Here is a 12,218-nt window from a genome sequence, read left to right as displayed (position 1 = left end):
TAGAGCCTTGGATGTTCACCAGTGCCAAGGAGACGCATCTCGGACACACCTGAGGAAACATACGATCCTTTTCTTCGTGCTTGAACTCTATATTTCAAAAAATGGCATTCGGGTTGGATTTTACAGGCAGTCATGTTTCTGAGATGAACTCTTTTTACTCCGGACATTATTGGCCTGGTACAGGCCTGGATATGAACAACAACGACGATTACGCACAGGACACCAGCAGAGGTGAGAGACTGAATGGGCTACTACATTTTTAAAACTGTTTCAGGAGATAACAACTTTTATTTTGGTCCATCACCCTTGTAGGTTAAGAAATTCTGTATTCACCAATCTCCAAATTGAGTTAATTTCTGTACCTTAATTGATTCTAATTCATAGATCATAATAGCTAACATACCCCAACTGTAACATGTTGTCCTCTCTCCTTAGTGCATCATGATGCTGCCCACAGGACGCGCTCGGACACCCAGCGTCGCCGGAAGCGCACGACTTTCAGCAAGGCGCAAGTGAGCGAGCTGGAGAGGGCCTTTACTGTCACACAGTACCCGGATATTAAAATGAAGGAGTCTCTCGCCTCTGTGACCGGGCTGCCGGAATCTAAAATTCAGGTAAGACATGTGCATCACAGACTTCTCATGCATCGTTTTGGATAACGCCCCATGCAGTGCGTAAAAATAACTTCTATTCTTTCCTTTCAACAGGTGTGGTTTCAAAACCGACGCGCTCGCTATTTCAAAAGCAAGAAACCAACCAAAGAGGTCCCCAAACCCCGATACCTTCATTCCCAGTTCACCTACACTCCGGCTCGCAGTCCACCCCTCCCCCAGCTATGTCCCACCTTCTCTCCTACCCCGAGCCTGCCGTCCCCACCAGGCTACCCTGCTCCGAGTTTACCTCAGTCCACCAGGCTCTCGACCATCCTGGCGAGTCAGGGCATATCCCTCCCCGGACCTATATCCCCTGTCATCGGGGACCAAGCTTCATCCTGCTCCGAGCATGGACCGGGTCTCCCAGGAGTTCCTCAACACCATCACTACCAAACCCCAGACTTCACTGATTACTGTGTGTTTCCAGACAGTGGGCTCGGTGAATGGGATTTGACAGAGGACTTTGAGACTTTCCTTAAAGGTGCACAGGGATCCCAGCCTGTGGGTAGCCGCTGCGCTGCAGTCGGACACCCTGGATCCAAGGAGAGCGTGCAGAGTCAGCTGGACCACCAGGGCTTCTCCAGCACTGACGACCTGTCCGACCTGTGCCTCCAGGATCTGGGCGACTTCAATATGTCAGATTTAGAAATATCTGCGGCAATGATTGATTATCTTCTGGGCTGACTGATAAAAGAAGATATTTGGAGTTGAATATTTAAGACCACATTGTAAATAGACTTAGCTAGAACAGAGTATTTATGGTGGGACTGCCTTGAAGAGAGGACTCTCTCATCCTCATGTGAATAAGAATGTATAGAATTATTTAGATATTGTTATTGACATATTGTAGAGTATTACATGAACATTACAAAGACAAATTAAATTTTTATTCAAGATCCTACTGCGATGTGGTTACATTCATAAAGTCTATTACTGCTGATGTCGTCACGTGGCGCCGTGGCTTAGTTGGTTAAAGCGCCTGTCTAGTAAACAGGAGATCCTGGGTTCGAATCCCAGCGGTGCCTTTTCTGTCTTTCTTTAGTTTTTGTGCATTTTCAATGAACCGTGTGAACAGCGTAATTACCGGACAACGAGGACACGTTTGAGTAAACTGTAACCACTCTTATTAATTACTTTGGGCCACTGGTGGTACTGCGGCAACATAAACTGGGACACACTGGAACCCGGAAGCGATCTCAACAACGATTTTCATATCTCTAAATCGATATTAACATGTTACACCGAGTGTTTGGATAACAATAAAACAGTATACGGTTAAGGCAGTAATCAGTAGTGGTGAAGGAAATATTCAGATCCTTTACTTAGGAAAAGTAAAAGTAGCGACACTGTGGAAAAAACTCCACTACAAGTAAAATCCCCAAAATACTTCAGACAAAAACAAAAAAACAAACAAAACTAAATGCCACAAAAGTAAGAAAAAAGCGTATAAGTGGTGTTGTGTGCATTATGCATGTATAAAATTCTTCAATTTAATTATTTTATTAATGTGTTTCTCTTGCAGTCTTTTGTCCAGCAGATGGTGCACGTCTTTCAAGAGAACTAGTCATATCAGCACAGCACCATGCATATAAGCTACTCTCTGTGTGTGTGTGTGTGTGTGTGTGTGTGTGTGTGTGTGTGTGTGTGTGTGTGTGTGTGTGTGTGTGTGAACAATTTGGACAAGAAGAATATTAAACTACTCATATAATTGAAATCTCAAGTTTATTAAGTTATGCAGAATCCTACCCACCTAAATACTGAGGGGACATTAGAGGGGTATTTACTATGAACAACATGCTTTAACAAGAACATTATCAGGAGTGATTATAAATTCATTTTGTAATTACTTTAAGACTAGTCACAAAAACATAAAACACAGAGTGGGTTTCTCTTTCTTTCCTCCGAACCACAGACTCAGTCAGCTGGCCTATCTCTTCTCTGCCCTCGATGCATCAGGTGTCTCCTCATGCTTGCAGCCCAGCCAGTATTTTGCAATGGAGCGTGGGTATGGAGGGTTGACAGAGTCCACACGTTTTGTCTGCAGATTCGCTCTGTAGTATTTATCTGTCATCATAAAAGAGAAAAGAAACATACAAACCAAAAACTGTTAAAAAGGTACAAGCTGAAAGAGAAACTTTTTCATTCTTGTAATTGTTTTTTACTAGAATTTTGCTTCAGTTTTCTGTTCTGTTGAAACAGCCTGAGTTAGGGATAAAAATGACGCCATGTTTTCATACCTCTCTTGAAAAAATACACATTTTGAACAGGAGTGCTCTTGTACTCCTGTGTGGTGCTCTCATCAATGATGTCGCTGTAGTCGCTGTAGTCGCTGTAGTCAAACCAGTCATCATAACCCCACAAATCACTAAACAGCACATGGCGACTGTGCCGTCCACGCTGTCTATTCCTCCTCCTGGGCTTCCTCTTCCGACTGCTCCTCCTCCTCGTTGGTGGAGGAGAAGATGGCGTGGGCTTGGGACTGACGTAGACTCGTCCCACAATGGCAGCATCTACAGGGGGCCGGAGACCCTGCCAGTCCCTACTGATGAAACGAGGGCCTGTGTGGTGACTGCTGACTGAATGAGGAGGAAGGACGAAAAGATATTAGATTCATTAACAGCGAAATAGAGCTATTCATACAGATAGAAAATAAGACACGAGAGATGATCAGAGATACCCAAAGACTTGTGTATTTACATGTGCTCTAAGTATCTAGAATAAACAGCTTTTTACATCCTTTACAGTTTGCATTTCATCCTAATTATTCTACAGAGACTGCTGGTTGTTTTTTTATAGAATAAAATAGTTACTGTTCACTCAACCCTGATTACAGCCATGAACCTGGTCTCCTGTGAAAGGTCAAAGTTTTGCAATCAAAAAGTCAGAATGAGTATAAGAGATGCTGAACCAAAGTTACAGAGACACAACATGACTATTTTGAGCATAAAAAAGGGGAATATACTGTGTGGAAAACACAAATCTGAACAAATTCTGTGTCAACATTTGTTGCAGTGATACAGGGCTTTCAAATACAGACTAAAACAGAAGTAGCTCTACCAAAGTTAAAGAGTAAAAACAGTCCCTACAAAATGAACATTAAATAAATAAAAACAAGTAAAACACACAAACACAGCTGAGGCTTACTGGAGCTTCCGAAGAGCTCTGTGAAGACATCCTCCCATGTCTGATCGCAGAAGAGATCTGTGTATTGTGTGAACAGCACAGACGGGGAGGATCTACTCATGCGGACACACTCCTCATGGGAAGGCTGGTGCTTGAACTCATACTGATAATACTTGTCCCCTGAAGAAAGAAACAAGCACACAGGGTTTGATTCACTGAAGGCATGTCGACGCACCGTAGCACAGACACATGCATGAATTCCATTTAGCTGATTCAGTTTTAAGGTCCTGACATTTTTAATGTTAATGTAGTGAAGTAAAACAAAACATACAAATATTTGTTTCTTGTCTTGCAGAAGAAGTTTCAAGTAGCATTTTAGTAAATTAGGCCTAGAGGGGCCAGAAAAGTTTACTTTAGAGAGCTGGAGTAAATGCACTGACTTCCCACCACTGGAAGTTTTCAACCAGTGGGTCAGGACCCTAACGAGGTCTCAAAATAAATCAGCTCAGTTTACTGTACAATTAAAAAAGTTACCATTGGTTAAACTGCTTAGAGCTCATATACATGTGCAAATTGAGTTGCTTCGTTTTAAAGGGTCATGAGACAAAAGGATTAGAAACGAGGATTAAAAAATGTCATTCATCCCTTCATAATTACCTTTGAAAAAGTAGGCTCTCTCTTTGCCACGGTGGTTTGGTGCTGGCACGGCAAACGCAGCATCAATGTCATCTGGTGTGCCGTCAAAGCCGACTGAAATGTCCCGTGGATAGTTCTCATCCAAGACATCGCCATCAAACCTCCAGTACTGGTTCCCCTGAGACAGAATAAATACAAAGCCCACAGCAGTGAGGTTTGACGCTACCACTGTAATGCTGACGGCATAGTAAATGTCTATTATTATGAGGCACAAGAACTTCTTACTTAGTTTTAGGGAAAGATCAAAGTTTGAGTTCAAATAAGCACTCTGTTAAGGTTAGAGGACCTTAGTTGTCATGGTTACAATATATGCTTAAGGCTATAGAACGATTGTGGTTAAAATAAAAAGTATCGACTGAACATGACATGTTGGGGCATTTGCTAAAATGACTGATACTATCTGACGTGGCCACTAGATGTCACTTAACACTAAAACGTAACTGTGGGTTGTAATGAAGCTGCTGGCACCAGTGACCTAAGGGTTTGTTTTTTTAGGGGAGGACAGTCTCCCTAAGCATCGGCGCAGAGATTAACTATTTTTATCCAAACTAAAGCAGGAGTGGACTAAGCGTGCACTTTTCAGAGAGATCCTAATATAGTTTTAGATGCAATAAATAGTACGTCAACTATTTATTCAGCCACTATTAAAAGCCTTTAATACCAACAATGTCAAATTCTAAAGCCGAAGATGAAATTAAACTTTTAATTACAGGCTTTTTGAGGGACCTCCCCATGTTGGGGCCTCAGGTACTTTGTTCGACTATTTAATTTATAAACCATTCAACTAACAACTTGTACTCCACTCCTTTTATAAATGTGGAGAGTAGTCAGAATACACCGCCCACAGCTTGTTCCCAGACTCTACAGATAGAGGTTTCTACCTTAAAGATGTAGCTTTTCCCCTGGCAGTTGATGCGCGTGAACGCAGCGTCGATGGGCCCTGTGATTCCCCATACATCCTGGATGAGTTTGGGGTAACCAGGAAGTATGGACTTGTCATCCAACTCAAAAAAATATTCACCTACAGGAGGAAAGGCAGGCCTTGGATCAGTGATAAGAAACTTAATTCAATTTATTAACCAGGAAAATCCACAAAGTATCAACACTGAGAACAATGAAGATGTATCAAATAAAATGTGCGGCCTACATAGTCCACAGTTTGAATTTAATGCCTCCAAATCAGTTTGTTCCCATTTACTTTCCCGAACTGTCCTAGATGCAGAAGCAAAAAGTGGCAATGTGAAGAACTGGGTATAATTTTTGGAAATCTATTCAGCCTTTCACCAAATATGGAGGTTAATTTTAAGCCACATCTGATCTTTTTATTATGATTAATTATTTTGCAAAGAAATGTATTTTGTTGCCACGATAGGACAATGCTTCTCCAACATTTAAATTATTCCTCCATTGATTATCACACTACCTTTTTTTTGGTTGTTTTGTATGGGTTGAATCTGAGTGCTGCTGGACCGTTCAGAAACATAGCAATAAGACTTTTGATTTGTGTGCAGCTGCTGTGATCTTGTTATATGTGAAGGACACAGTAGGACTTACTGATTATAAAGTGAAGGACTGGAGAAAAAGAAAGTTTGTTCCCTTGTAATAAGCAGCTAAGTGCAGGAAGGACAATGTGACGATGTGGGTGAGCCATGACATACAGAACTGTGCAAAAGTTTGAGACTTTAGATGTTTAGATTCCTATCCATCACGCAGCACCATCAGGGAGGTGTCACTATCTTTAGCGACAAGAAAAAGGGTCCAGCAGCAGACGGTCTGGCCCCCACAGACCCCTGATCTCAACATCATGGAGTCAGTCTGGGATTACATGAGGAGACAGAAGACACTGAGACAGACTAAATCCACAGAGTTCTCCAAGATGATTGGAACAACCTACCTGACAAGCACCTTAAAAAACTGTGAACTGAGAATTGGAGCCGTTTTAAAATTTGGTCACACCAAATATTATAATACCTTCTATTTACTGCACCTTGTATGAAATAGTTTGATAAATAGAAACTATTCATGGCATTATCTTTGAAAGCATCTTCATGTTACTTTTAGTGTCTAAAACTTTTGCACAGAAATATATGTTCTCAAAATCAGCAACTTTATTTCAAATATCACTTGATCTTCTCTGGATCTTGATCTAATGAAAACCTTTTCAAACACTACTGGATAAACTCAGGTCCATGATGACCATCTGAAAACTTGGCCATTTCTTATTTTTGTGGATAATTGAGAAATATTCACTGCAACCAACAGAAAAGGGCAGGAAACATACTGTCCTTTTAGATCCAGGTTTACCTCTGAATGCATAGATCGAACCGTTCTTCAGCTGCAGAAAAGCATCAAAAGGTCGACCACTGCATGACGCTCCGTCAGGGTCTACAGTTGGTGTGGGCCCATGTGTGGTGCTGGGTGGGAGGGAGACAGTTGGTGCAACTGTGTTAAAAGTTGCTGCAACAGTTGTAGCAACAGTCGTCACTTGTTGTGTTACATCCTCTCCTTCCTCGAAGGTATCACCACGAGCAACTGATGCAGAGGAGAAGAAAGTTTTGTCACATGAAGATGTTTCAGTAGAAATTGAAATATTCAAAAGCCATGAACTTTAAAATTAAAATACAAATAGTTTATATTCAGTGAAATGGTAATATTCTACTACTGTACTTTTTTTGGGGCAGATGGTGTCGTAGTCTACACAGCAGCTTCCATAGTACGCACACATGGAGTCACACTGGCATTTTCTCCGTGGGTCGAAGGAGCCACAGCGACCCACACAGGACTCTGTGGAAACAGGTTCAACATGAAATGTCTGGCTTTGATACAGTGCAGACTTAGTCAGACTTTACTGAGGTCAAGAACTCACTATACCTATATATACAAAAATCTTTTTTTTGTGCATACATGCGTGTTTCTTTCTGATGCTCCAGCACATACTAAATTAAGTGTATTAAAAACACTACAAATCCTACAGAGCTGTTGTTTTTCATCAGGGATAAAAACAAAATACAACACCACATTGTTTTCGTATGGTCAAATATACTCTATTGTAAATGCAGGAAAAAATGTATTAATTACTTATGATTTATTACTTTAAAGGTAATGTATTTTACAATATTTACAAGTACAATATGTTACTGTTTTAATAATACACATTCGAGCCTCTTGAGGACAAACTGTTTTACTTTTCATGTTTATTGACACTATGTATGTTCATATAGAGCACAAAAGATAAGTTAGGAAAGATAAACTGGAAGACTTACGCTCTGCAGCAAAGGCGGTGTCCAGCAGCAGGACGAGGCCCAGCAGAGCCACTGCTGGCTTCATGTCGACTCACAGAAATTATTCCCCTTTGAAACGACAAACTGAAAATGTGGATTTTAAATTCAGAAGAGAACTGTGCACTTTTCTCTGTTTGCACCAGTGTGTCAGATGAATCTGAACCCCACTTTGGGGTGCAGTATTGTGTACAGATGATGATCAATAGATACTTTTCAGGAGCTGTTAACCCCGGGGCGTCTGGCCTCCTGATTGGTCAAAACTTGGCTGTGATAATCATTAAACTGTGATGACTGATCTCTGTCCTGTCTGTCCCAGAAACATCATCCTGACATGAACATGAGCACTTTAAGGCACAGAATATGTTATCTGGCAAATTTAACACCCAGTATCAGCTTATTGGTTATTTAATTTTGTAAAACAAACAAGACAGGAAGTGGAGAATAAATCTGAGCAGCAGAATGCTTCTTAATTAGGAAAAAGGATGAAGTTCAAATTACAAACCAGATAAGAAACAGCAACATTGTGCTGTGGTCTTGTAAAGTCGATATACTGTCTATTGTATATGTAACTTCTGGTTGAGTGATAGGAAGAGTGAGGGAACGGTTATCTGAGCTCAAACATTGTGTAACTAGGTCAGTACTTTTCCTATATTGATCTTTGGTGCAAAAAAACAACCCTGCAGCAAACATAATGGCTTCTTCCAAATGCAGCCCTGATAACTAGAGTGACAATGTGACTGTCTGACAGAAGCTGATGATCAGATTCAGCACCCTGAGGCTGAAACCAGCACATCACCACCAGGCGGAAAGTTTGAGCCTAAACACAGACTGAAGTAATTTAATTTCCTCATCACTCACCCATCTGACCTCCAGGAATCTGTTAAACATTAAAAGATTTTTTTTTTTTTTTTTTTTTTTAAAGAGTGGTGGTACTTTAGCTTTCCTCTAAAGCATGTGTGGCCTTGTAGTACCAGTACATAAACCAGTCTGCTCCATGAAGGAAGTCAGTGGTGTTTAACATGTATTTGTCTTTGTGGAATTGCAGTGAAAACTATCCATAAAGCTGATGAGCACAGATTATAAACTCAGGTGGACTTTGGTTCTCGGTGACGCTCGTATCAGCTGGTCTAATACATGGATTGCTGCCATATCTCTAATGGCTGTCAATTAATACACCACAAAATTTTACAGCATCACTCGAAAAAGATAGAAATGTCTGATGAATGTTGCATAATCCACAAAACTGTGGTTGTTATATAATTACTCTGATTATTATTATTACTTATTATTTACAGTGTAAAAACAATTCAAGTAAACATTTCAAATCGCATTTGTAGGTAAGAAAAAGTAGGTAAGTATAATGACAAAAATGCACTTTAAGTATCAAAAATAAAAGTTCTTAATGCAGAGAGATTATTACTTAAGCCTTAAAATGTAAGTTGCATTTTACTTTTTTTTTTTTTTTAATCACAGTTTTGGTTGAAAAATGACTTTAACAGTTCTGACAATAGTTGCCAGTTGATTTTCTACTTATTTATAGATGAATCAACTAATCCTTTCAGCTCTACTTGTATTAAGTATTGTATTAATTATTGGTTTAATCTATGACAAAGTGCCATACCAGTTCCTTCGTTTTTCATGAAAGTCGCTAAAAGGAGTAGAGAGCTGTGAGTGTGTTTTATATTCAAGGGTTTATGATCTACATGCAGTATAAATTAAAAATTTGGTCCCCAGTTAATTAAAATCATGATAGTTTAAGGCTGTTATCATTGCTTTCCATAAGGAGCTGTGTATCAGCTTCTTATCTCATAATTTTGACTTTTTATCTCATAATTTCGAGCTGCGTATCAATGTTAGGATTACACGAAGTGAGTAAAGCCTATTTGGGTAGGGAATGTAAAGTGGGGGCAACAGTTTCCACAACGTTGAGTAATACCAGTCAACTAAAATAATATCACTTATATCACACTAAGTAGCTAAACTTTAGCTTAATCTGAACCTACCGGCTGCCAGTTCATTCACAAAGTGTTTTGCTCTCCTGACAGTAAAGTTTTCACACATTTCACTTTTATTTGGGCAATTTAATTTTTTTTAACTTCCGGTTCGTGCTCTCAACGGCTCGTTGTTTTGGTGACCAAACAAACAAGCAGAACAAACAAACAACAAAACGCACCTGAGGCAGTTGCAGAAGTGGTTGAGCAGGAAGGGTCGGGGAAGAAACAGTGCAGCCGATAGCTACACTGTCTACACACAGAAAGCCCGCCATTTCTTCTTTAGCAAACACAGCAAATATGATGGCCGCAGTTGTAGATTTCCAAGCCCGCGTCGTCGTCCATCTTGAAAACGTACTACACCTTTCCGCACCTACAGCAGAGATGAAGGTAAAAGAACCACCTGCCCCCTGATTGCTTTGTGATTGGATTGTTACTGTCCAATAAGATTCATGTGTAAAAAAAAAAATGAATAAAATTGGGTCAAAATTAAGCGGCAACATCTGAGGCTGAAAAATGAAGGCAACACGGAAGTACCAAAAACTGCACTTCTCCGACTGTCCGCTTGAGGCTGGCTCCAACAGTGATTCAATCCCCGTAGACTGCCATGTTAAAATGTTCAACTTTACAACAGAAATAAACATGTTTACAGCCTGGTATAACAAACGGTGTTGGGCTCTAGAGCTCATGACAACTGTTTATATAATTCACCTGTTTGCATTTTATTAAGGCTTAAAGTTGGAGAATTGAGGACGTGCCGCTTTGAGTGACAGCCGGGTGTTCGGTGGACACAGATGTACACAGATGTTTATAAAAGCACTTCTTCTTTCACAATGTCTTTGTATTACTGCATCACAAATGTCATTTGTTCAGATTTGAATCACCGTCAGTCTGTGTACTGTGTGATACAGAGCAGAAAACTGTGAGTCTCGGTGCTCAAAGTTCCCAAGGTGTGACAATAAAGTTATAAGTAGAATTTTGACCCTATTTTTACACCTGAATCTGATTGGATAATCCCTGCATAAAGCAGAGTCCAATCAGAGGGCAGGTGGTTCTGTTACCTTCAACCCTGCTGTAGATCCTGAAGGGTGTGGTAGATTTTCAAGATGGATGACGGTGCAGGCTTATAAACCGTGTTAAATATGCATAGGTTTTATTGGCATATGCTTTTTTATGTCAAATATTAATCCAGTCATTGAACCAGTCAGCTGCCCTTCTGATGAGGAGCCTGACTCTCAGCGCACAGTGATCACCAAACCTTTGAGCTTTACATTATAGACGGGATGCTGTAACACAGCCCGTCATAAAACCTGCACAGTGTGCAGATCAGTCTTGTTCTTTAATCTGAGTGATAAAAATATTCAGACAGTGTTAAAGGGTTTGGTTGTACCCCTTTCATAAAATGTTGAAAGCATCCTAACTCTCTTATGGTGGTGGTTAAGCTTAAATATTGTGTGGCCTAAATATTATATTTATGAAATTATGACATTAATATTTATCTGATTTAATAATAATTTCTCCACATTCTAACTCGATTATTTTCAGTTGGCCAGATGTAGTCCCTTGAGAAGATGTTAGATCTTAATCCGAAAGATCTCTGAAACACTGAATACTTTTGAAAGGCTTGTACTGTTTACACAGGATGTGGAAAACCCATTTTGAGTGAAAAGACAGTGTTTATTTTCTAACCACAGTGCTGTCATCATACACCAACTTTAAATCAGTCATAAACAAAGCAAACAACCCAAACCCACTGGAACCACGCCGACTGTGGTAAAGATGTGGTTACAGTCACTATCTCTCGCTTTGGTACTCAGTTTGCTGTTTTGTATTTTTTTGTTGTTTTCATTTCTTTTTTTCTCTCTTTTATGACTTTGTTGGCATCATGCTCACACTGTGTAATCGTCAACGCTTAATACAAAAAGATTGAAAACTAACCAAGCAGCAGTCTTTAATTACACTTGTTGTATTATGATTAAATACATATTACCAGAACATGCATCTGATCCTCAACACATTTTGTCAGAGCTGGCAAAACATGCTTTCTTGTGATAGGACATGAGCACTTGTTGATATGGCCGACAGTGTGTTTTATGACTCGACTGAAGATATCTCTTATCTCACATATGAAGTAAATTGAAGTTTATATATGTATGAAACAACAGAGACTTCTGTTGTGATTGTAGGTGACTTCCGTGTGTTGCATAAGATCATAAAATTTTACATGTGATGTGTTTATTGAGAACAGATCAATAGTAGACATTCACTGTTCACTCATGTTGCTTTTTATTGGTGATACGTGAATTATAGTCAGAACAACTCGCCCTTAAAGTTGGAATCCATATTGTTTTTAAGTGAAAGTTTAAGGAAGCTGATATTTGAATCGTGAGTTATTTCTGGAAAAAGAAATTATAAAAATGTTGATGCTCAGTATCTCATAAAGTCAGTAGAGATTTGTCCAAGATGCTTAACTT

General features: G+C 39.8%; 1 protein-coding gene and 1 non-coding gene across 2 annotated transcripts; one reads left to right on the top strand and one right to left on the bottom strand.

Annotated features, from left to right (window-relative positions):
* Positions 1 to 1,604: 1,604 nt before the first annotated feature.
* On the top strand, positions 1,605 to 1,678 carry trnat-agu. Its single transcript has one exon. It is a non-coding gene; the product is annotated as a tRNA-Thr (tRNA).
* Positions 1,679 to 2,356: 678 nt separating this feature from the next.
* Positions 2,357 to 8,089, bottom strand: LOC111217133 (vitronectin-like). Its single transcript, XM_022738868.1, has 8 exons — positions 7,736 to 8,089; positions 7,140 to 7,256; positions 6,777 to 7,004; positions 5,354 to 5,493; positions 4,434 to 4,590; positions 3,798 to 3,956; positions 2,891 to 3,229; positions 2,357 to 2,717 (listed from the first exon to the last, which is right to left on the bottom strand). Exons 1-8 carry the CDS (start codon positions 7,797 to 7,799, stop codon positions 2,581 to 2,583), a joined length of 1,341 nt encoding a protein of 446 aa, XP_022594589.1. The 5' UTR covers positions 7,800 to 8,089; the 3' UTR covers positions 2,357 to 2,580.
* Positions 8,090 to 12,218: the final 4,129 nt, after the last annotated feature.

The sequence above is a fragment of the Seriola dumerili genome, unplaced genomic scaffold (assembly GCF_002260705.1).
Source record: "Seriola dumerili isolate Sdu_G_001 unplaced genomic scaffold, Sdu_1.0 BDQW01000040.1, whole genome shotgun sequence".
NCBI classification, from domain to species: Eukaryota; Metazoa; Chordata; class Actinopteri; order Carangiformes; family Carangidae; genus Seriola; species Seriola dumerili.
This window is presented reverse-complemented; position numbering and strand designations above follow the sequence as displayed.